The 25,416-nt window shown below is 43.7% G+C and overlaps 1 protein-coding gene across 2 annotated transcripts in view; it reads right to left on the bottom strand.

The window, feature by feature from the left end:
- Nucleotides 1–25,416, bottom strand: part of pola1 (polymerase (DNA directed), alpha 1) — a 58,370-nt gene that overhangs the window by 24,807 nt on the left and 8,147 nt on the right. For both annotated transcript variants that reach the window (XM_054766445.1, XM_054766446.1), the window contains 32 exons: nucleotides 25,022–25,149; nucleotides 24,836–24,932; nucleotides 24,692–24,769; nucleotides 24,495–24,610; nucleotides 22,410–22,472; nucleotides 22,231–22,332; nucleotides 22,029–22,158; nucleotides 21,796–21,943; nucleotides 21,544–21,713; nucleotides 21,353–21,465; nucleotides 19,042–19,155; nucleotides 18,517–18,591; nucleotides 18,303–18,441; nucleotides 18,070–18,224; nucleotides 17,900–17,984; nucleotides 17,769–17,830; nucleotides 17,395–17,484; nucleotides 17,204–17,320; nucleotides 16,946–17,121; nucleotides 15,763–15,892; nucleotides 15,563–15,682; nucleotides 15,411–15,501; nucleotides 15,217–15,341; nucleotides 14,964–15,113; nucleotides 14,746–14,868; nucleotides 6,748–6,780; nucleotides 5,142–5,234; nucleotides 4,840–5,045; nucleotides 4,637–4,769; nucleotides 4,422–4,553; nucleotides 3,131–3,305; nucleotides 2,858–3,039 (listed from right to left, as the gene is read on the bottom strand). In XM_054766445.1, the coding sequence (XP_054622420.1) occupies nucleotides 2,858–3,039; nucleotides 3,131–3,305; nucleotides 4,422–4,553; nucleotides 4,637–4,769; nucleotides 4,840–5,045; nucleotides 5,142–5,234; nucleotides 6,748–6,780; nucleotides 14,746–14,868; nucleotides 14,964–15,113; nucleotides 15,217–15,341; nucleotides 15,411–15,501; nucleotides 15,563–15,682; nucleotides 15,763–15,892; nucleotides 16,946–17,121; nucleotides 17,204–17,320; nucleotides 17,395–17,484; nucleotides 17,769–17,830; nucleotides 17,900–17,984; nucleotides 18,070–18,224; nucleotides 18,303–18,441; nucleotides 18,517–18,591; nucleotides 19,042–19,155; nucleotides 21,353–21,465; nucleotides 21,544–21,713; nucleotides 21,796–21,943; nucleotides 22,029–22,158; nucleotides 22,231–22,332; nucleotides 22,410–22,472; nucleotides 24,495–24,610; nucleotides 24,692–24,769; nucleotides 24,836–24,932; nucleotides 25,022–25,149 (3,851 nt within the window). The remainder of the gene's footprint in view (nucleotides 1–2,857; nucleotides 3,040–3,130; nucleotides 3,306–4,421; nucleotides 4,554–4,636; nucleotides 4,770–4,839; nucleotides 5,046–5,141; nucleotides 5,235–6,747; nucleotides 6,781–14,745; nucleotides 14,869–14,963; nucleotides 15,114–15,216; nucleotides 15,342–15,410; nucleotides 15,502–15,562; nucleotides 15,683–15,762; nucleotides 15,893–16,945; nucleotides 17,122–17,203; nucleotides 17,321–17,394; nucleotides 17,485–17,768; nucleotides 17,831–17,899; nucleotides 17,985–18,069; nucleotides 18,225–18,302; nucleotides 18,442–18,516; nucleotides 18,592–19,041; nucleotides 19,156–21,352; nucleotides 21,466–21,543; nucleotides 21,714–21,795; nucleotides 21,944–22,028; nucleotides 22,159–22,230; nucleotides 22,333–22,409; nucleotides 22,473–24,494; nucleotides 24,611–24,691; nucleotides 24,770–24,835; nucleotides 24,933–25,021; nucleotides 25,150–25,416) is intronic.

Genomic DNA, 25,416 nt, shown 5'->3' with positions numbered 1-25,416 from the left:
CACCGCAAGGAAATTCTTTTTTTCTCTCAAATAGTTACAGTGGAACTTTCATAGAATTCGGTTTTCGACAAAAAGAGTGGGGGCACTGTAGACCACGGGTGTCCAAAGTGCAGCCTGGGGGCCTCAACAGATTCTAAAAATACAATTAAAGAAAACGGGGGAAAAAAAAAAAAAAAAAAAGACAAATTCATAATATTAAGAGGAAAAAATAGCATAAAATTAAAATTGGACTAAATGTAATTTCTTATATAACGGAATGTAATTAGAAACAAAGAAATAAAGCTGCAATTTTAGGAAATTGAGGTTGGATAAAAGTTACGTTAAGTCAAAATATAATAGACAAAATGTACAAGTTGAAAAAGTTGAAAAAAAAAAAATATATATATATATATATATATAATTTTTTATTTTTTTTATTTTTTCAAAAACAGCAAAAACTGAAAAATGAGCAAAAAAGCATAATGCAAGGACAACAAGTTCATACTAATAAGCTTTGTCACCGATAAGGTTGAGATGGAGGCTGCTTTGTTTATATATATATATATATATATATATATATATATATATATATATAAAGTCTCAGCGTTTTGACACAGGTTGGTTTAACAAAATGTCAAAGTGCGCCCCCGCATCCTTTGATTTCCGGTATGCGGGGACACCCCTGCTATAGACAGATTCCAACCAGGGAATTTACTTTATTCGTCTGTGTGTGTAGATTATTTGTGAGCGATGAACAACTCTGTATTGGTCTCCTTCCTTCCTCTTTCAAGCACAGTGCACCGTAAGGTGGGGAGGCGTTCAAGCACACTGTGTACTTCTGAGCTTTGATTAATTGTGCGCTATTTAAAAAAATAATAAAAATTTCGATCAACTACAGCTACAAAAAAAGTTGCAAGTGAGGGTGAGAAACACTATAGAAATAAAAAAAGAACGAAGGTAGCATCTGCTACTATGGGATTGTATGGTAAAGGTTCCTTTGTTGACACAGGTTGGGGCGGAGGGGTTCAAGGGAGATACATAACAGATGGTGAGTAAGGATGATTGCACCTGCTGCTGAAGTTAAGTTTAACGTGAGCTCTTACCGTCCACTCTTTAAAGTTAACTTTGTAACAGACTAGAATTAAATGCCTCTTTCATCCCCTCACCCACTCATCTTTGTTTTTGCTCGTCTTCAATAAATGGAAAAAGTCGCGTTAAACGTTCATGTAAAAATTTGTCATTTCTATGTATTTTTGCTTTGCTTTCTTACATGTAAAACTATAATCATTATCAACAAAATGTGCTTTTGGTTAATATTCTTAAGTGTGGAACAGATTCATTGGAATTCTTTATGGGGAAAATTTCACTGGTTTTTGTTTCGTTTTTTTTGTTGGAGTAACTATTTTGACTGGGCACTTGACACTTTTTTCCTGCATGTTTGTGTCAAAGAGTGTTTATAAGATACCATGCCCCCCACATACGGTGCTAAAGCCGCTTAATTTAATGCAAGTTGTTTATGGCAGCAGAGGATAAGAGGAGCGTTGTGAGGTTTATTAGTCTTGTAGACAAGAAAAGGCTGTGTGCCCTGCTCCTCATTACAAGATGATAGTGAACACACAACCTTGGTCTGACAAATGGTTGAAGATCTGTGTGTGTGTGTGTGTGTGTGTGTGTGTCCACAGAGCGGCAGAGGTTAAGGAGAGGCTTTTCAAGTTGTGGAGTCCAAACTATGCCAATGAAAACAGAGTCCGTATTGGAGCCAGGCAGCTGTCTAAAAATACAGGCAGAGACACAATATAGAGGATGACTGCATCATGAATCCACATTCTTTATCTCCACCGCTTCGGGTCCATTTCAGCAGCCACTAATGATTCAAATACAATCTTTAGCATTTCAATCAAACTCTGAGTATATGCAAGCTGCAAGCACAGGACAACTTGTGCTTGCAGAGCAGGGACGCGTGTTGAAGGAGTACATGTTAGCAGGGAATGCGATTCATAGTCAAACTATTTTTAAGAAAATGCTTTTTATTAGTCTACAAATCTCTACACCGTCTTGACGAGCCACTTGACAGGTTGATTGAATGCATCCTTCACATCCTTCATGTGTTGCTTATCTGGTCTGGTCCAAGTACATCACACCTCCATTTATTGCAGTTCATTGGTTCTGTGATAAGTGAATTCCCGCAAAGTAGGATTCCTGATTTATAAATTGCATACTCTCAGAGCGCAGAAAACATGTTTAAGACCTTCTAAATACGTTTTTTAACATTAGAGCCCTATACACATGAAATGACACCCCGTATCACCTTTACACTCGTATTAGCAAATATCAGAGACATAAGAGAAAATAATACATGACATCGACTCACGTTCCTTTTTCGCTTCCAGTTTCTGGACAGTACTTCCTGCGGTGGCTGCCGTGTCATCAAATGTAACATTACCGACACTTTGTGACTAGTGGAGAATACTTCATATCACTTCTTTGAATGCATCTTCTGAATGCCTTATATTTGCATTTTATTTCATTTTGCCATTTTATGCTTGAAAAGGTTTAATGCAGGCAAAAGTAAATGCATCAAATTTGCTTAACAATGAATAATTTGACTAACAGGTTGTATTCAACCACAAAACATCAGGATTTATTAATATATTTCTGAAGAACTGTGATTGAGTGAAGCCGCAAAATTCAAAGTGTTGAGGGGCGACTGTATCCCAAACAGGCTGCTTTTAGCCAGTTAGTGCCTCACACCTCCTGTGGCCATACATGAATTTAGCATCTCTTAAAATTAAAAGGTGCCGTGTCACTGATTATTTTTGTAGATTCTATATTCCGACGAGTAAGATGTAGCCAAAGTGTGACAGGAGAGCCAACTCACCGCGCCTTCGAATACGCTTTCGTAGGTGTTCTCCTTCCCACACTGGGGGCAGGTGAAAGTGAACCTCTCGCAGTCTTTGTAGCGCTCGTCGTCGGTCAGTTGTACGGGTCCTCCCAGCGCGCCGTCAGCCTCCTCCTCTCTCTGATGCTGCTGGTGAGACCGGAACTGAGAGGGGTCCAGACCTGAGCCCCAAATTAAAAACGCATAATGATTGAGTCGCTTCAGCACAAAATGTTTGATGAAAAAAAAAGAAAAAAAAAAAAAGGTGTTTACCCAGCCAGGTGGCTATGAGGACGCCGTCGATGCCCTCGATGGGTTCGCAGATGCGGGACACCACGGGATGGATCTGCTGGGTCAGGTAGTACTGGATGTCCAGACTGAGACCCTCTTGCTTCTGGAGCTGCTCCAAAGCGTACGATCTTTGGCTGGCTGCTAGTGTGGAGCCGTCCTGGGGGGAAGACAGCCATACAACGGCGTGAGCGCAAGATTGTATTTCAGAATGTCTCATCCAGGTGCTGTACATTCAACCTGTGCAGTATATTATTCTATAACAGCCATGAAAGACCATTACTTGGTGTTCTTATTCAATTATTTAATCAATCAGCTGTTAGCAGAGATAATTGCATACTTCCACTATGGGGAAGAGATCAAAGGCACTTTTCCTGCACTTTTCAGCACTGACTGAGGAAGGAAAGTCCATCAAGCCAAGAACATGACTGACTGCCATGCAGAGCCCTGACCTCAACCCCATCAAACAAAAGTCTGCATTGTGAGCCAAGCCTTCTCCTCGGGTGAACCAACTGTGTTTTCTCATTTGTACAATACTTTGGTCCTTATTAGTTTGCACATACCTACGGCCATTTCCACACAAACACAGCTATTTAAAAAACAAAAAAACAAAAAACAACAGCTGACTTGGTTGTACATCCTAACACCTCTGTCCATCACCATAGTCATCCCTCCGCACGCCACACTTCAAATTTTGCAGCTTCACTCCTTTTCAAATGTTTTTTCACAGTTTCAAAGTTTTTCAAATATATATTAATTCATAAATCATCGCTGTTTCATGGTTGAGTCCAACCTATAATTAGTCCAAAAAAATTTAAGCAAATTTTACTTTTGCCTAAATTTAGCCTTTTTTGAATTTTGAATTTTTTAATTTTTTAGCTAAATGAAGTAAAATACAAACATAAGGCATTCAGAAGACTCATTCAAAGATGTTGCAATATGTAGTTCTACACGGGTCACTAGGTGTCAGTAATGTTACACTGATGAGACAATAGCCACCGCAGGAAGTACTATCCAGAACAGGAATAAAAAAAAAAAAAAGAAAAAAAAAAAACGGAACTGTCAATGCAAATGTGTGAGTCTATATTGTGTCTTAAATCTAAGGCTTGTCTTATTCACTCCTATTATGTCTACTATATTGGGTCAGATGACTATGGGGGTGTTATTTCATGTCTTGCGGGCTCTAATGTTAAAAATATAATATTTAGAAGGTTGAAGACACATGCGTTTTTAATGTACGGACATGGCTTTACACGTCTCTTCAGTACGAACCCACCTTGCAGATGATATAAGACACCGTATCACCGGCTTTGACCCTGCGTCCGCCCTGGGAGTTGATCCACAGAGCCACGTGGACATGGGGGAGGCTCTTCTTATCCGGATAGTCCTGAGGGTCTTTTGTCAGAGCCTGAGGCGAGAAAGAGAGAGAGGTGGAGGCGTACATGAGAGCGAATTCAAGTCCGATGGCTAAGTATGCCAGATGTTCATTACCTTGTTGATCTCATACTGTTGGAGTGGGATAGCCCCGCTGGCTACCTTCTCTCCCACCTCCACAAGGTGCTTCTGTATGTTCTCCACAATGACATCACGACTCTGGTCGGACAGGATCTGACCGATGACATAGCTTCAACAGGAGAGGGCATTGTAAAGGCAGTGCGTTCACAACCCAACTAGTTTGACTTTGTGCAACATACTTGCCACATTCCTTGGCCAGGTCACACCAATCTCGCCGTACAATGTCCAAGCCTTTCAGCTCCTGCTTGAGGGTGTAGCGCCCGTCACCGTGCTGCTCCACCACCAGAGCTGCGTATTTCTTCTTCTTCAGCAGCAGGAGTGACTTAAACACTCCATCAATGTCAATCTCCAGCAGTTTGTACAGCTTGTTCACTTCTGCTTTCACCTGGAAAAGGGGGGACAAAAAAATCCAGTCAACGCATTAGAGAAAGAAACCAGCAATCTTTTGGCAGCATTTTTTTTTCTTCTGTTTGGTACACACCTTGTTGCCCAGCTTAAAGACTTCCTCCAGAGATCTGCTGTTGGTGTTTATCATAATAGAGTCAGTATCTCCATATATGACCTCCAGAGTCATCTGAAAATGGGAAAAAAAATAAAAATTACTCCGGATGTCCGCTTTTTCCGATAATATCGGCCAATACTGGCATAAAAATTAGATACCGCAATCCCTCGTTTAAAGTGGTTAATTGGTTCCAGACCCTACTGTGCCAAGTGAATTTCCGCCAAGTAGGATTCCTTATTCATAAATCAATATTTTCATAGTTCAAGTATAGAAAACCTGTTTATGACCTAAATACAATCAACGTTATTTGAGCCCTCTAGACATGAATTAACACTCCTATAGTCACCTTTACACTCCCATTACCCACTATAGTAGACATAAGAGAAAATAAGACATAAATTAGACATAAAATAGTCTCATTGATGTCAAATCATACTTATTTTGCACAAACAGTATTTCTGAGTGAAATGCATCCAGTTGCATCGCAGTAAAAGAAGCATCATGAGTTAGTTGGAGGGAAGAGCTGCTGCCTGTATCGGTATCTGTTGATATCGGTGCTGGACAGTACTGGATAACTGTCAATCAAAACTGAGCGTGATCCTCGTAAAGTTAAACATGGACATCAGATATTATGACACACGTTCCGTATGCTGTGGCTTGTAAACGTGATTATTACGGCGCTCCCTCCTTTTACGGCGGCGGATAGGGTCCAAAATAGCCCACTATAAGTGAAATCAGCAAAGTAGCCAACTATTTTTTTTAACAATTATATACGTTTTAAAGGCTGTAAAACCCAGCAGCATACACTTTTCCCACAGGCATTAACATTTTCTCACATTTCTCTCCTTTATACACTCTCAAGGTTCAACTTTCATTTGAATTTTAATGATCAACCTACTAGAATAGACACAAGAAATGAAGTGGCTCGCACGTATTTCACTTCCTGACCGTGCCTCTTCATCCTGGCGCCAGTTTTTGTATCCTTGTTAAAACATATTGCTCCTGACTTCCTACTTGAACCAAAGATGCATTTATTCTGTCATGTCACCCTACAGCCGCAGCTTCTACCTTCCTTTAGCATGTCTTCAAGTTCAACTTTTTGTGCGATGAATGCTTCCTCCGCCTTTTGGGTGCAAAACGTTTCGTTGACATTGTGGGTTTTGTTGTGGGGGGGGGGACATAGCGAGTCACACGGTTAGCTTCTATTTACATATTTACCGGTGGTTAGCAAGGGGCTCACGCGGTTAGCTAGTTTGCGAGCCACAACAGGAGATGGCACGAAGGAGACGGGTTGACAATGGTCTACAGCCAATCAGGATGCAGAAGACAATGGGCGGTGCAGACATGAGACACAGCCACCTCTACAACACTCAAATTCCCACAATGCAGTTGTTAAAGGGCTTGGCTCAGCCCGTAGCAGCGTTCATACGCTTTTTAAAGAAAGAATGAAAATAAATACATTAAAAAGCACTAAAACTGCACGAAAGAAAATCGTCGAAACAGCGTTGGCACGAAAGGTGAATCACGATGAGGGAACACTTGTCTATATTTAGTTCTGAGAAATGAATGAATGAGGTACACCAACCTTTTGCACCATGTCTTTGGTGTGCATCAGAATCTGGATGAGTGGAAAAAGAGGAAAATAAACAAAACATGATCAGTATCACCACACATTGACAAGAAATAATGACTAAATATCATTGTGTACGTATGTGGACACACGAGCAGAGCTTGATGCGATTTTCTTTGGCACGGTGGATAATTGGCTAAGAGGGCAATTATGAGAGCGTGCTGTGACAGGCGTCCTTTTCAACACCCACACACACACACACACACACACACACACACACACACACACACACATTAATGACTCATAATGGCCTTTATCACCCACAGAGTGAGTGACGGACAAAGCCTGTTAACGCTGGCTGTCCGCTGTGTGTTTGAGAAGCAGAGCGATCCTAACAGGTGGGGGCTCCGGGTCTTTAACCTGAGTGGGGGGGAGGGGTCAGTCAGAGGGACAGAACCCAGTGTGATCTGTCACTGGCAGTATTTCAGAGCAAGAAGGGGGCGGGGCTGAGCAAAAAGGCTTGGGGAAGCAGGGGGGGGGGGCGCCGCATCCACTCCCTGAAACCAGAGTGGGACTTAACCATGCTTTATGGGGTGATACATGCCACTGTACACAGACGGGTGCTTGAGTCGTTCACAGAACAGCCTCCTCTATTAGGGACTGCAAGTCAAGGTCAAGGTCTTCCCACAAATGCACGCACACACACAGACACACACAATAGAGGACTTACTGCAGACCCCGCTAAAGAGTTTCAGTAAAGGTGAAGAAACTTTTAGAACAGTTTGTTTCGATGTTCCGTTTGTTTCGATGTTCCAATTTCACGGCTTCACTCTCACGGTTATTCAAAAATACATAAAAAGATCATGCTGTTTTGTGTTAAAATGCAGCCTATTAGTAAAAAAAAAATAATAATAATAATGCCTATGTAAGCAAATTGTACATATTTTTCCTAAATTAAGCATAAAAATGGCTAAATGAAGTAAAATATAAATAAAAAGGCATTCAGAAGACTCAAAGACACGTTGCGATGATACTGTATCTAGTACTCTACACTGGTCAGTAGGTGTCAGTAATTTTACTGTAATGTTCGGTGAGACACGAAAGCACCAGACTTGATCACCACAGGAACAACAGGCTTTTATTGCAGGTTTGAATGATCTCACAACAGGCACAATAATCCCTAACACGGGCTGTAAACCGCGCAAAGCTAAGATGCAACTCTGAACTTCTGGCGTCACTTCCTGTCCACCCCCCACTGAGCTCTCAGAGCACCCGAACACATTTACAGCAACACACCAGAGCACAAGTCTTATTTTCTATTAAGTCTCCTACTGTATATTGGGTAAGAGGAGCGTAAAGGTGACTATAGGGGTGTTATTTCATGTCCAGAGGGCTCTAATGTTAAAACTGTATTAGGTCGTAAACATGTTTTCTATGCTCCAACTACAAAAATGTCATTTCTAATTTAGGAATCCTGGCCAAACAGAAAAATAATTATATTTATCATCGTGATACATCCACAGATCAGTCACTTCATTAAGTATATCTACTTCATTTCTTTACAGTTTTCTTTGCTGTGAAACAAGAATTTGCCCATTTTGGGATGAATAAAGGCTTTTTGCATTCTCCTACCTGCATATCGAAACAAAAAAACAAAAACACAAGAGGGAGAAATTTTAGTTCGCAGGACTGCGCTAAATGGAAATCCGATTAACTGTTCCAGACACCCAAAAATATCAAGAAAATAATACACTTTATAGAGAATAATTATAGTTTTACATGCAGAAAACAAAGTGAAATAATCATTAAAATGATGTTGTGGAGTTACCATACATGCTGGGGAGAGAACTCAACAGTGTTTTCTAAACTTTATCAAATTGCTGACACTTGTAACTCTTTGGCCTCATGGTGGGTTATTTTGCAGCCACAATTTAAAAAAAAATACACCAAGGTTGAATTGTTTGGGCCCTCCGTTTTGCAGAATGATACAGTGCAGGGCAAACGGACTAGGTTGTCAAGTCAAGTGCAATATTGCACAAAAACCGGGGAAACATTTTGAAAAACCAAATCATGAAAACCCACCCCATTGACTAATACTTGATTAGATTGTGCAAGTGTATTTAAAATATTGTGGCCAGTGTACATACAGTAGATAACCTTTATGGTTCATATTGTATGTTGGCACACTTTACATACCTCCAACGACATCTCTGCCTCTTCACGATGCCAACGCTGATAATAAAGTTAGCGGGGAGACAACAAAAGAGCAAAAACAGGGGCATGTTGACAGGCTAATGAGCAGAAGAAAAGGCCACACGAGTGATAAATAGCGATAAACGGAGAGATGCTGGGCCAGTCAGGGCCGACGGCGGCGACGTGAGGCGAGAGAGGCGAGAATGCGTTGATGTAAATGATGTGCGGACTTATTTAGACACAGTTTCCATATGCTGTCACTTCCAACCGGGCTGCTCGCTCCGAGGAATGGAGCGCGTGTAAGACAAGTCATTTGACCATGACGCTGGAATTTGTGCAACTGGTGGCGTGAGCGCTCATCGTGTGACACACACACACAGTCAATCATGAATCAAACGAACTGTGTGCAAAAAGAAGACCTTCAGCGGTCACTTCATTAGCTTGACCAACGCAATCACATGATTCATTGCAAAATATTAAGCGCAGACGTCTGCTGTGGTGGAAAAACGACTTATTACGCTAAATGCAAGTATATTTGCTGACATTTCTTTATATTCTTGAGACACTGAGGTTTATAATGCACCGTGCGCGTCGGGACATGCAAATTACACGATCACATCATCTAATTCTCCAGTATATTTTGCTGAAACGTCAACCTTAATTGACCTGCGGATGAATCCACAAAAAGATCCAATGGATCCAGCCAATCTCCTGTTCCGTAGCCCTTTGCATACCGCGCAGGATGAGCGCACGAGGGCAAGCATGTTAAACTGCTCTGTGGCTGAGAGCACTTGTAAAAAGAGCCCGGGGCCACCAGTGACGATTGTTTTGAAAAGCACGCGGATGAAAAGCATTTTGGGATGACAGAAGGCTGACTAAAATAGCACCTGTGGAGGAACACACCACTGTCAGAGCCGCGGGGGGGGGATGCATGACAAACACACACACAAAGAGAGACTCCCGCCCCTTGCGGAAGATTTACTTTAGAAGATTTACCGTCTTTCCTGCTAGTGCGAGCATTTCTGCACACAAAACTACCAGAGAATGTGTGAAAGGTCCTCTCCCAAAAGATGCACCTGTCCGGGAAGATGCCTTAGCAGTGTTCTCATGTCTGCTGTGTCTGATTTAATACGACCGGCTGAGATCACAAAATGCTGGCGGTCGTCGTAAATAACTCCCACGACGACAACAATGCGCCTGCGCGCCGGCACAATTAGGAAATACTGCACGCTAACAGATGGAAAGGACACATTCCAGCGTCGCTGCGTTGCCGCTGACACGGGCAAAGTCCATCGCAAATAGGCGATACTTCATGTCCAGACTGCCAAACTGAAATTTACTTGTGGCAGTTAATTTGGGAAAGATTAAACAGCCTTTGTCCAAAATCAGTTCAAGGTTGAGTCCCGCATATGCTTGACTTTTGGACGGTGTTACGGAACTATGGAAATTTCAAGGCTTCACTCAAGGTTTTTCAAAAAGTATATGAAGATATCATGGCTGTTCAAGCATATACATGGCATACAAATATAATACAAATAATAATAAATACAAATATAATACAAATAATAACAATACAAATATAAGGCATTCAGAAGATTCATTCAAAGAAGTTATGATATGTAATATCCTACGCTGGTCATTAGGCATCAGTAATGTAACATGAATGAGACAATAGCCCCCCCTCATTGATACCTATGCAGTGATGTGTGGGAGTTTTTCCACACGCTATGGCCTGAAGACTGCGTTCCTAATCAAGTGGCCCATTTCCACCTTTGTTCCTCAATGATGTCGCCATCCTTAGAATAGCGTAGCACAGCATGCTATAAATAGCACATTTCACCTCATCAAGCATATAGCATGCGTGGGGGTCCGTCCCACATTATGGCTTGAAGGGTGAGTTCCTAACCAAGTGGCCCGATTTCAACTTTGTTCACCAATGACACCGCCGTGGTTACACAGAATGTTACAACTATCAATAGCGCACGTCCCCTCATCGAGTCCTTCCCAGTGATGTAACGTGCTTGAGTTCTTCACGCGGTATTGGTTGGGGGTGGGTGGGGTGTTCTTAATCAAGTGGCCCGTTTTCAACTTGGTTCTTCAATAATTACACGTGTCTGTGGGTTTGTCCAGCATTCGTTGCGGCAGAATAAGCTATAATAATAAAAGGAGGAGCAACAAGATAGGCTGCTGTGCTTTGGTTGCAGGCCCATAATTACACATAATTAAGTTACAATTTGTGGATTTGAAAATGTGGTGTTTTCACAATAAAATGTGTTGACAAACATGCTCTCTTTCGTATTTTGTGGCGTGGTGAATGAGAACAAAAACATTGACAGCTAATTGCTCATCAAAGAAAGCCATGTCAGACTGCTCCTCTCAATCCCGGCTGTGTCAGCAACCTGGATTGAGACAGCAGGCATTCCACCCATCCTGTGTCAGGTACAATCCCAGCCATGAGTCCGGTCTCACGTGGCCTCGTTAGCGAGTGCTACTGACGTGACACCGTGGGCGCCGAAACCTCGTCCCAATCGGCCTTCTGCCACCTCGGACGAGCTAATGGAGCCAAAATAGCAGCGCTGCTCCCATGTGACTATTTGTTAAGTCCGGAGTAAAGCCAGCTCTTTAAGGGGGGGTACAAGGGGAGTGTGAAGAACACACGGGCCTCGTTTCCACACCGACACACAAACATGCACACGCAAAAATGACCCCCTCTTTCATTCCGGGACGGTAGCAGCAGAAAACGGGGGCAACGATATTGTCACATGTGATCACACACAGATGACACACGATCGCATGGGTGAGGGGCTAGCGTCTAATTCAGGGAAATGATTTGTGATTCCTGAGACAAGAGGAATGACAAAACCTGAAGGAGGGACACCGAGGGCAACAATATTTACCTTGACTTGATTACAAGCACACACATTGGCACGGTGGGGGGTTAACCTAAACGACTCTCTGACCCCTCGGCACCCTCGCCTCGGTTACCCAAGCTGGCGTCTATCCCTCACCGTGCATGCCATCCAATAATGTCAACTACCAGCTCCTGTCAGGCTGTTTTTAAACACAAGGACAGAGACTCAATTACACGGCTTTTAGGGAGTCATCCTGCACCCCCGACACGCGCACCTGCTGACGGCCGTCAGATTTGCTGGCAAAAAAGCCAAAGGTCAAACCAATATGCATTCCATAACAATCAGCGGCTTCCAGCGGGCTGCGTTGTTTACATCACTTGATTAGCACGACACGGTTACTTTTTTTGAATCAGTCGCCGAGCGCCAATCCAAAAGAGGACTCAAGTGTTTCGTCACGCACTCAATTTGCCGCAAGTAGCAACGTAGCAACATTAACACCGCGAGGGAAAATTAACACCAGCAAACAAATCCTGAAGTCTTAATCGCTCGTCTAAATGCTTTATTTTGAAGTCTGACGTCTAAGTTCTGAGTATGAGCTCATGCACGGCGCTCTGTGGACAATAAATGTCTTCCTGGTGTGATGAATGCATTTAGCATCCTATTATAACTACTTGTTGGCCAACATACAAAAGAACCCAAAATAACGCAGAGGGGCTGAGCGGACATCAATCTGCAGCGGACCCACGGCCATGTAATCCGAAACCTTCCCCTTCCTCTTAATACCCGCACATACCAGGACAGAGTCGACCGACAACAAATGGTCTGCCGACAAAGGCCAGAGTTCGGCCAGTGGCACTTGTGCACGCACCCCAACCCAAATATGAACACAGCCAAACATTTAGACTCCAATGATCAGATCAAACAAGACAAGACTCCGGAGGGAAGGTAAGGGGGGCGGCTCGCCTTTATGAACTTGCCGCCAAAAGTCAGTCATCTCTTTCCAACGTAGCCTTCGAGCCGCCGTCACATGACCTCCATTTGAAACGGCAAGCGCCAATCAATAAATAAACCCGACGCATTCCCGCCGGACACTCGTCCAAACAGACATGGTGCGGAATGCGCGTCAGTGGTGGAGGGGTGGGTTGGGGCGGGCTTTGGATTTGCACGGCGGGCGGAGGTGTGTGCGTGTTACGATTACAAAAATAAAAAGCCTCCTAAATCACGATACCGAAGTAGAGTGCAAATGTGACGATTAAAACGGGGGAGGGAAGGGGGCGCAAACGGCAATACCCACAAATACACCGGGATGCCGCTTATAAACGCCAGCTGGCCTTTCTGTATCGCTGCCGTCGGAAACTACAGAGAAGCGCGTGGCTGACGGCTACTGGACACCAAGGCTCCAGGAAAACTCCAGAAAATTCCAATTTCATTTTGGTCAAACTCCGCTCCTGGGCCACAAGCTCTATCAGTTTTTGATTGTGAAGCTGATCCAGCTGTTCAAATGTATTTGTTGCAGTTTAGGACGCTAGCTCAACATACACAATGTTGCCCAAGCTTTTACATATACAGAAAAAAACAATTGCTGATATCTTGTAGCTTTGCTTGCCGACTACCCTGATATTCTTCTCGTCACATCCAGAAATAAAATCAATAGTGATGCACCTAGCCACATTTTCTCACTTCTGATCCCTAGGCTGGAATTTGAATATCTACCAATACGGATACCAGAGCTCTGTTTGCTTGAATACGCTACCACACCAAAATATTAGCAAATGTTGCTGGAAGAATAGCAGCAAACGTGGCTATCCCCACGCATGCAGCCTGATGCATTCATGGCTTCACAGACAGTCGGACAACACAGGACTCTTACAATCGCACATAACTTCCGGGTCGCTAGACCGTCATTATGGCTGACTTTTTTTTGAGTACGTTTACCGTTACTCTCCTCTCTACATTTGCTGACATACTTCTGGCTACGCTGAATGCTATTCTTTTATCTACGCTAGCTGATATTCTTCTCGTGACATTCGTTTGCAGATATTCTAACTACGTTCGCTGCTACTACTCTTCTAGGTACGGTCGCCCATACTCTTCTGACCACACTTGCTGATACTCTTTTGGCTATGTTTACCAAAATTATTGTTTTGGCTATGTTTGCTGACTTTCTTCTAGCTACACAGTAGTTTGTGTCACACCGAACGCTGGTGCTGGCATCATGCCGGATTTTCTGTTACGGCTCCAATGTGGTAACTTTGTCGTATCTCTGTGTAAAAGAGGCCAGTGATTCCATGGACAAATGCAGTAGTTGACATTAAAACAGCTCAAAATGGAAAAGCAGCAGTAAGCGTCCTAATAATAAAGTTGTTGTGGATACCATGTGACCGGAGGCACAAACAGGCTGCCAAAATGAAAACACACAGGAGTTACAACCCTGGCCTCTATTAGGGAACACAATGCATGTGTAAGGAGATCTTAATGAAGGACTCCCCTGAGGCAGAGCTGAGGATGTTCGCTGTTCGAGCTCATTAAACCAACACGACAGCGACCACTGACACGGCCAGTGCGAGGTGTTCGCTTACAAGACCAGATTTAGCCGTTTATGTCACGCAAGACATGTCTCTTTGCGCCTATTTACCGAGCGCGTGCACACGTTGTTCCATTAGTGAGTGCTGAAAAAAAGGACATTTAACATGGAGAGTTAAGTGTGTTTGTGCTGTAGCTTTTAGTCAATATTTACATCGCATTAAAGACGACATATTTATTTTAGGATCAATTATATTAGCAAAACAGGAGTGTTAAAGAGGTGTTGAAGGGAAAGCAGGAGGGAAGGGGTTGGATGATGCAATATAATACAGCATTGCCCTCTTGTGGATGGCGTAAGGATGACTTTTTTTTGTTTGGTTCTTTCTATTCTGTGTGTAAGATTGTCTGTGTGAAGTATTTCGGGTGTGTATGTGTGTGGACTTACCTCTCGACCCTTGTGTGTGACCAGGGCGGCCAGTGGTTTGGCATAGAAGCGACTGTAGCTAAATCCCAAGCAGCCGTACATGCTGTTAGCCGTTAGCTTCAAGGCCTTCTGGCGGATGTCATACTGAGAAAAGCACACATAAGACAGCAATTATTGATGAAAGAGCGTTTCCTACATATTTAGTGGTGTTTGGTTGCGTGAGCTGCACGTGTGTGTACCTGCAGGTAGAGGTCCGGGTTGAGGTCCTGCTGCTTCATCAGCTGTTTAACCTGTTTGCGCCTTTCCACCAGCTTCCTGATCTCCTTGGGCAGGATTCCCATTTCTAGGTCACAATCCGGAATCTCCGGGATCTCTTCTGGCTCGTCCCCCTGTTGCCATAGAAACCACATGGCAATTGAAACATCTGCGCCTCGACTAGGGTGAATTTTACGCAAAACCAAGACTGGTAAGGCCTAAAGTCCAAACACGGACCAAGTTCTTCTTCTGTGCGCTGGAAGCCACCCGCTGCACGGTGGTGAAGCAGATGTTGAACTCTTGGATGATGGACGGATACAGGCTGTTGAAGTCTAGCAGCAGCACAAACTTGTCGTAGAATCCTGCAGACAGAAGCAGCTTTCAGAAAAGTACTTTGTCCAAAAGAGGACAGTTTTTAACACCACACCCACCAACTTTAGGGTCCAGCACCAGCCCCCCTGCATAGGCGGCCTTCTTCTTACGCTTCCCTTTCACAGCATCATCAACTTCTTCCCCTTCAAACTGGGAAAAACACCAGGAGTTTGTTTCACGCACGTAAGAGTAAGTTTGTTTGAGGGGTTACCGTCTCCATCTGCATCTTCTTAAAGGAGGGTTTGTCAGGGACGATGTAGTTCTTGTCGTGGAAGGCGTGAAGCAACAGGAACTCGTTCCTTTCGGCTCGGCCGCCCATCAGCGTACGAGACTGCGGGGAAGATGATCAGACAATTGAGCTTGATCTGGCCGTAAAACATAACTGAAATGTTTCGAGGAGTGATGAGTTACCATGACGTTGCCGGCGATGTTGGTGATCTGCAGGGCCAGCGGCAGCACGTTGAGCTCACACATCATTTGGAGGATCAGCTTGGCGTCGCTCCACGTCAGCTCCAACAGGTAGAGCAGGTGAGGAGAATCACTGGTACAAAGAGAATAGAGCATATAGAAATCTACCACACTGGGATCGCAAGCTATTCTAAAAACATCCGTCCATATGAAACCGGTGGTGCTATAATTTCCTCATCGCAATGGCATTAAAAAAAAAAAAAAGAAAAAGTTAGCAAAACAATAAAAACATCTATTGACCCAAATATAAGACTGTATTTTTGTGAGAGAAAAAGACTTGTGGTGCAAACCAGTCACTTTGTTCAAAAAGGCTAAAAAAAAAAAAAAAAAGAAGGAAAAAAGGTTCATTATTCAAAACATTATTCTTTTATTGCGTTTACTGGATTATAAATCACTTTGCCATAGTTTCACTGGTCCTGCAACTTCTACTGATTATCAAAAAATGTATAATTTAACACGTGCTGCCTAAAAGGTCAAGTGGGGCGGCGGTTGGTTTTTGGGCGACACCTAGTGGCCTCAGTATTTCATTGCGTTGAGGTTGTAGCACAGGCACACATATTGAATGAGAGCATACTGGACTCTGTTACTAAATACTTTCTATTATGCTTCTCCCTTGCAGACTAAACGTAAGTAATGTGCAAGTATTATAGGATGGAAATGTGGTACGTTAGACAGCAGTGTTTAATTAGGACACCAATTATATTTAGCTTGGAGATTGGAGCTGCTGTGTCAGCTACTGGCTAACTAAATACACATGTATGTTTTAAAAAGACCAACTCATTCAGCGCATCATATAAATGAAATCTTTAATATGAAACACTCTTAATGTCCAACATAATTCCAAAACTTGCTCATTTGTTCATACAATGCATACATGACAATGAACAACTCTGCGTCTCTCCCTTTTTTCCATGTTTTGATGATGATGCGTTCAAGGGCACTACGTCATTCAGGCTTAACTCTGAGTGTTTCGCAACAAAATACATGCCTGGAGTGCAGGAAAGTGTATTTAAGGGTCCAAATGTGTGCCGAGGATGAAAAAAAAATTTACATGTTGGCAGGTCTGCGGATGTAGAAAATGGAAAAAAATGGACCGTGTGGTCCATTTCATGATATGAAAACACACCTGTAAAGATTCCTGATGTTCTCTTGCGGGACGGTGGCTCTCTCCGTCTTCAGCACCTGTGCAGCCAGTTCAGTCAGATGGTAACTTTTGCAGCGGATCAGCTCCTTGGCGGAGATCTCAATGTCACACACCAGGCGGCCACAGGTGGCGCTCTTCTCTGCGAAGGCGCTGCGGCCCTGCAGGCAAATAAGTCCTTTAGAGTTATTACACCAAAAAAAAAAAAAAACGCATGGTTGGTCCATTCCGACTTGTCCTCACCCCTAGTTTGGGCATGTTGGCCCTCCTGAGGCGTCCGATCTTAGACCAGTGTGGAACTTTACAGTAGTTGATTCGCTGCAGTAGCACTTCAAGGTCAAAGCCGAAAATGTCGTGACCCTTTCGAGCACAAGCAGAGAAGCTTGTTTGAAATATGCAATGTATTAATTACGAGGGGGGGGGGGACAACTCACCACAAGAACATCTGGATCAATTTTGTGCATCTTGGCCAGGAAGAAGCCGAGCAGAGTCCGCTCTGTCATTGCTATCTCCACTTTTCCGTTCTAAGAGAGCAGACATCTTACATTTGTGGAAGAGCTGCTAAAATCCACACCATTGGACACAATTGAGAGTTATTAACTTTGTAAAGCCACAATGTTGGACTCACGTCTTGTATTGGATCTTATCCTACCCTACTCAAACGAGCACCCAAGGCAAGATGTAATATGGTGCCATTTTGCAAAAGTGCATTTTAATGTCTTATTTATTCAGTTAAATCCACAACCACTATAAAATATTAGTGTCTTTTCTAAACTATCTTTCCAAATGATACCCTGTGCCTACTCACCTTCTTTCTCACAGCATCCTTAAAGTCGTAAGGAAAGATGCAGTCATTGGGTTTGGTCACCACTGTAATAGAAAACAGAAATTGATCAGCTCTGATGGCATCTTAGCTGTAATGTACAAAAGGATTCTCACCACAAAAGTGAGTCTGATAGGGAGGTTGAGGTGGAGCTTTGTCCATGGGGAAGCGATAGTGGACGAGTGCAGCCAAGGACACAATCTGCACAAGGAGGAAAGACGCCGCTAAGTTGCAGGAAACTTCGGTAGCCTCTAAAGCCAACAAAGAGAGGTGATCGTGCCCTGACCTCATTGTGATGGGTCTTGGGGTTCTGGATGGTCTTGAGGCTGATGGACATGACGGTGATGGGTGGCGGTGTCAAGTCTTTGACCACGGTGACCAGATCAGCCCTCGGTGCCAGAGCCTCCACTTTGCACCAGCTGACCGCCTGGCTCAGTAGCTCTGTCGCACAGAACAGTAAAAGTCGTATGAAGGATACTTGCACTTAGTTTCTTTAACTTCTTAAAAATCTTTTCTCACGTGGCGTCTTGATGTCCAGCCAGCACGGCCCTTTAATCTTCCTACTCAGCAGGAAATGCTCCAAGCTTGAAGTGTTGGTTCCAAAAATGTGGGAAAACGTCGCCCCCTTGAGGTCAGCCGGCAGAGCAGGGAACTCCGCCTGCAACGACCGAAAGATACCAAAGAAGATGAATATGAGAGCGGTGTTATTCCCGCCACGTCTGCATTTACTCACAGAATAGCGGACTTCCAGGTACTCTGATTGTGTGGGCACATCTGGAATCTCAAAGGCATAGTTCTTCTCCACTTTCTGCAGACAGTCAAGGGAAAAGCAGCCCCAAACATGACACAAAAAAAAATTCTAAGTACAGTGTGCAATGCAAATTTGCAGTTTTCTGGACAAATTTTCTGGTAAATATTTAGTGGTGGTCGGAGAGGCCGTAGGCGTGAATTGGCAGCCACGTTTCCATCAGACTACCCCAGGGCAGCTGTAGATACAGATGTAGATTACCACCAGCGTGTGACTGAGGAGTGAACGAATAGTGTGTTCACTTCATGTGAAGTGCTCTGGGTGCCTTGAAAAGTGCAATAAAATCTAATCCATTATCATTATTGTCATCATTATTAATTATCATTATTATTGTGTACCGATTTTCCCTATTCGCTGGTCGGTCCTAAACAGAGGTAGGGAAAAATGTAAAAAAAATAAAAACAACAACAACAACAACAACAATAATAATAAACTATTATAATATACTACCTTGGACTTGAACTTCATGATCTTGAACTTGTCAGAGAGATCGCTGAACTCCTGGTAGACGTCCATCAGTCCAACGGGCGTATGGGACACCTCCCCCGTCTTAGGGTTGACTTTCTGTGGAGGGAAAGGACGAGCATTTAACACTTCAATTCAAATGAAATCATGCATGTATTATTAAGTATCTACAGATTTAGCAGCTACAATACACAATCCCATAGCATCCAGTGCAGGAGTACAATACAAGACACCCAATGTAAAGACAACTTGTCATTTTCAAGACACGTGCAAAAGTCAAGGCACCCAACAGCATCAGTACCTTCAGTACTTAGCGAGACCCTCTCTGGCAGATATCACAGCTTGGAAATGTTTTTTTTATATGCAACTACAAGTCTCTGGATTTTATTATTTGGGATATCCCCCCATTCTTCCTCGCAAAAGGCCTCCGGTTCTGTAATATTCTTGGGTCGTCTTGCATGCTCATCTCTTAAGAGCTACCCACAGATTCTCAATGATGTTTAAGTCTGGAGACTGAATGCCATTCCAAAACTTTCAGTTTGCGTTTCTTGGTAGTCCATGGTGGATTTTGAGGTATTTTTAGGATCATTATCTTACTGTCGAAGCAATCCTCTTTTTGGCTTCAGCTTTTTGACAAATGCTGTGATATCTGCCTCCAGAATTTGCTGCTATTTAATGGAATCCATTCTTCCTTCCACCCGAGCAAGGCTTCCTGTCCCACTGGCTGCAACACAACCCCAAAGCATTGTGGATCCACCCCCAATATTGAACAGTTGGCAAGGTGTTCTTTTCATGAAATGCTTCTCCTTTTTTTTCCTCCAAACATACCTTTGCTTAAAGAGTTCTATTTTAACTTCATCAGTCCACAGCACTTATTTCCAAAAGTCACCAGGCTTCTGTAGATGCTCTGTTGCATATTTCTGACGTATTTTATGGGGACAACGCAGGTCAGGTTTTCCTCTGCAGACTCTTCCATGAAGGTCTTGTTTGTGCAAGTTTGTGCCCGCGATTTGTTCTCTCTCTCTCTCAGAGTTTCCTTCGACTTCCAGGTCTCATCTTGACCTCCACAGTTCCCCTCACCCTCCATCTCCTAAAATGATTCCTCACACTGTGAAAACCGCAAGCTGAAAGTGCTTTGCTGTGTTCTTGTAGCCCTCCCAGGCATTGTGGGCATCAATAACTTTCATTTTTCCTGTCTTACACAGCTTCTTCGAGGAACCCAGGGTTGCTGAGTGTTTGCATAAGGAGTTTGTGGAGTGCAAATTGGCAGCAGCTGGCGCTCCCTAATGACAACTGTTGGAACATTCTTTAGGACTAATGAGCTGGTCAAGGTCAGAGCTTGTAAAAAGAACCTGACACTTTGAAACTTTCAGGGTGCCCTGACTTTTGCACATGCCAAAATGATATTTTTGTAATTTTGTTCATTTTATAAAATAAAATGTAACTACACATTGTTTCCTGATTACAATGTCTTTTTCCGCATATACAAGGTACCAGACAGTCTATAAATATGAATATTAATTTAATATATAAAATATGCAGTTTTTAAAGGGGTGCCCTGACTTCCACACACAACTGTGTATACCCATATATCAGGGGTCACCAACGTTTTTTCTTGCGAGAGCTACTTTTAGAAAATGAAAATGGCCACAAGCTACTCATTTTTGTAGAAATGATTTTCATAACTCATTTCAACCCAAACAAATCAAATATGCTTGTTTTACCAAAACATTCACAAAATTCTGGTATCCACAACTCACATTTTATGTTTCAGAATACATTTCTTTCGAGTGTTCTCACATTATTAACTGAAAACCTGGATGAAAAGCAGGCCTGCGGGCGCCTCATGTGGTCGTGGGGGACTACCTGGTGCCTGCGGGTACAAGGCTGGTGACCCCTGCCATATATTTATTTTGTTTTGTTTTTTTTAAACCATATGACCAATATAACTATTCTATGTTAGTCTTATTCCTTCACAGCTGATGGCTGCTCCATTGATCCCCATTTGCCTAAAAGCATAAGTCTTCCCCTGTCGTTGCCCAACTTTTCAGCTACTTTTATCAAGTTTTTTTCCCTGAGTGACAGGAAGAAAAGCTCTAACTCTCTTGGAGAGATGTCATGTGGAGCCCTCCTGTTGGTTTGCATGTATACATCTCTATACGGTAGAAGACGACCAGTCTTGTCCATCCTGTTTTCTAGGGGTATTTATAGTCAATAAATCATTTTCTAGTCATTTCACAATATGTGCTCTACAGTATTATGCATCGATGAAAGAAATGTGGTGTGGAAATCTTACATATTCGCGTGGCAGGATATACATGGTGCGTTCAATGTTCCTGACAGAGACGCAGCAGCTTATGTGAGACTGGGCTGACTCGATCCACACCTTTCCAAACAGGTACACCACACCTGTGTGGCAGTCAGGTGCGCTTTGGTTAGTATGTGCTTGAAGAATAGACATGTACCAAGGGATGTATTCGGCTTTACCTGGTTGGCTGTAAGGGTCTTCAAAAGCGTCCAGCCAATAGAATCTGAACACCTGCTCGCCATCGGCGCCCTCCACCAGTGGCAGCCTGCTGGAGTCCACCAGCACCTCTGCTGGGGCCTCACTGATAGGACCCTCCTCATCCTCCTGCCCCCAGGAGCCTCCAATCTTTCTGCATCCACAAATACATTTCCAACAGCGTTAGCCATGGGTAGACAGACAGGCTGACAGGTCACCAAGCAACAGGGACTCACAAGAGGACAGGGTCCTGAGGCTCGACTTTGCCAGGAGCCGTGGGGGTTCTACATTCAGGCTGGACCTCTTCTCTGACTGCCGGTTCATCGGGTCCAACCTCCATGGGCTCATCAAAGTCCATCCCGTCAAATGCCATGTCCTCATCCACTGTGCGTGGGAAACAGGAACCCTCAAGTTATCTCAGAATCGAACAACACAGCCAACACCTCATTATGGATGGTTTTCATGTCACCTTCCTCTTGCTTCTGGGCCGGTGGTTCTGTCTCTTTCTGCACGACGGTTGACGAAGCAGATGCGGATGACAGCTTGGGGGGGTCGGAAGGTGGCGGCCGGATCACTTTGGCCTTTGCTGGAGTGAGCACCTTGTATCACCCACAAAACACCACGTAGATTAAAAGAATCTAAAGCAGGCATTTCCACAACAAAATGTTTACTTTGGGCACGTGCGGCTTGATAGAGAACGGATTCAAGGGCGATCCAAGGGACTTCTTTTTCTTCAGCATTACCACAGGTGGAGCAGCCAGGAGGGAGGCTTTCTGGGTAGGAAAGAGCGAGACATCTTGGCACCTGGTCTGACTTGTTGACAAAAGTGTGCTCACGTGTGTGTGCCAACCTCTGAATGCAGATCCTGTAGGATGTCCCCCAAAAGATCATCCTTGGACAAGTCAACATCTTTCTGGAAGAGGATGAACGGATGAACGGATAAGAAACATGCGTCAGCGACAACAAATATACTGTATGTTCAATTGTGGGCAAAGATCATATTCCATACACATTTTAATGTAATGTCATGCAGCAAACCAGTAAGCGATGGGAAACATGTTGAATGAGAGCCGCTTATAAATTCACTGATTTGTCCAGAGTTTTGTACTTTGCACTTTGCATTGTCCTTTTGGGGATGTTTGTGCCCCATTCAAATGTGCAGTTTTCCAAAATGTATCGTTGCCAGGATTGGATTTAATTGGAGATTAACCAGCCTGTCTTACTTGTTGACATTAGAACGTGTTATTTTAGTTGCAAAATTGCTGCATTTAACAAGCCATCGAGACAAATATGATGCCTCATGTGGTTACTATTTTACACCAGGAGATGGCGCACATCCGTAACTTCAATCTAAGGAACATTTGTGGGCCTGTTTCTACAGTATGCTAAGTTTAGGAGCTTCATCAGTTTGAACCCCGTGTGCTGACGGCAGTGAGTCTGCTCGCCATGACAGTCCACAAGCAGCCGATACTTCGCTTCACCGTGTTCGGGGTGGCAGAAGGGGACGTCCCAGAGGGAAATTTTAGTGCTCAAAGCTTGCGCTTTGCAGCTCAGAAGACAAATTTGAAATAATTTTCCTCATTTTAGTTTCTATTTTGTCTAAAAATGTCTCTCACGTTTTGCCTAAAATATACCAGGAGATACAGGTGAGGGGGGGTTGTGGGAACATATAAAACTGCGGAAACAGCGGCAGTGGCGGTAGAATCCGCAGCAGAAAATACATGGGTAACAAAGAGTGACTTACATCCCAACTTACGTGCAAAAACGGGTAAAATCACAAGTGAGACACACACTGCCTGCACGGATTTTCAAACCCGCAGACCGCACGCAGGAAAACCTTGCATGCAGCCATGTCGCAAGGGCAAGGTAGAGGAGGAGTGCGTGTGTCGCAAGTTTAAAAGTACATTGTGTACACTGCCCGGCCACTCCAGCTGTACACTCTGGTTCTCCTGACCTCCACGGATGCACGGCCGCTGCTCACGAAGTGTATCCAACATTAATGCGCCTTACCCGGCCACGGCGGGTGGCTCTTCCCGCTCACGATAGCCGTAGGCAGCCAGTAGGCCATCTTGCAATCGAAGTGAGTGGGCTTCACGAGCCTCATACGATGACCACACACAATACGTCCCCAGTGAGTGAAACGTACAGCCTTATGTGAAGCACATCTAGCACGCATGCGTGGCACGCCGCACTCACGATCTAAAAGCTCCCAAGGAAGGGTGAGCGGCAAGCACGTGGGTGTCACAAATCACTCGCTCCATAAATACGACACACATGCAAAACCTCCGATTCCCTACTTCCTCTGCATGCTGGCCACGGCCAACAAATTTCCCCAAAATTGCAGAGCCCATGCGTGTGGTAAGACGTATGTCGGGATGTAAGTCCCGCTTAACGGAGGAGGCAGCAGTGGCGTTCAAGATCCTGCTGTAAATGATGCTGATGATGGCTGGGTTTGCTTGAAAGTGGACAAGTGGATCAGTGGATTTTGATGAATCTGTTGGGTATCGTGGAGCCTGGGATCTGACCGTTTCTGAGCCTGGTGACGTCATAATATGCAAATTAGATTTGTGAATTTACTCCCATCACAAACTTTGGGTCATACTGATTTTCCTTTTTTACAGTATGCCTTTATCGCGAACCATTTCCCGGCTGTAACCTTTACATAGTCATAACAAAACTGATTATTTTCTTTAAAAAAACTCCTAAAGGGTTAAGTATTAAGGTGATATTTCTTTTTAGCTAGTGCATGTTCTCTTTTTGGGTTATCGTCTCTAGAGATGTGATTCTTTTTCCAGTTTTTACACTTTTTTAAAGTTTCAAAATGTATTGTGCGTTTTTTTTTGTTTTTGCATGTTATTTTAGCAGCATCATGTTCATTTTCAACATCTGTCGTGTGTATACTATCTTAATTACTTTCCAAGGCAACCTAACACACCTCTGCTGGCTTCTTCACATTGCTGTTCATGAAGAGGCTCTTGATGCTGTTGGGCTTTGCCACCGCTGCTTTTTTCACGTGTTTCTTCGAGTCGGCCCCTTTGGCTCTCGCATTTCCTGTCAAAACCCAAACACCATCGAGGGGGTCACTCACACTGACATTATTCTGTACTCTGAATAAAGCCATACTGCTAATACCTTGGGTTTTTTCCACTACGTCGTCATCCAAGTCATCATCAAAGATCTCTCTTCCGTCCTCCACATACCCGACTCCGTCTGAGACACGACAAAGATGTTGGGTCAATGTTGATCACATGGATTGTGATAGTGGTCAAGACTCACCATCATCAACAATCCAGTCGTCTTCTTGCCGATCCCGTACCATTTTGGAATATTGTTCTTCATCTACTTCCTCGTAGACGCTGCTAAACTCCTCCACCTGGAAAAAAATACAGTCAAAATGCTTAGCAATGAAACACTAAATAAGGTAAGGTCAAAACAACACAGCTTGTTTCCCTTGACACTAACCTCATATTTGACCTTTTCCCCTCTCTTGGCCTTTTTCAGCTGCTCCAGAGCAGACTTCCTCCCCACTTTCTCCTTCTTCTCCCGTCTGGAGCGAGACTTTGCCAAACCACAGGCATCACTTCCATCCTCTGCCAAGGAGGCACACGTAACACATTCAGGTAGATGCACGCCAGCTGACCACTAATCATTTAAAACTACACAGCAAACCCATCTTATCATCTGCTACTATATCGTCAACTATGTATACCTCAGAAGTCAGAATTATTGCTCCTGAACATAGCTAGTTGAGCTAGCTTTCCCACAAAGACAACACTGTAGCATGTGTGATAGTTAGGCTAACTACCCCGTTAGCTCAGTTAACACAAGCTCGCTACGTTTATAAGCAACGCCGACAG

Source organism: Dunckerocampus dactyliophorus, chromosome 21 (genome assembly GCF_027744805.1).
Source record: "Dunckerocampus dactyliophorus isolate RoL2022-P2 chromosome 21, RoL_Ddac_1.1, whole genome shotgun sequence".
Classification (NCBI taxonomy): domain Eukaryota; kingdom Metazoa; phylum Chordata; class Actinopteri; order Syngnathiformes; family Syngnathidae; genus Dunckerocampus; species Dunckerocampus dactyliophorus.
The sequence above is the reverse complement of the archived record's forward strand: the minus strand, read 5'-3'. Positions and strand labels throughout refer to the sequence as shown.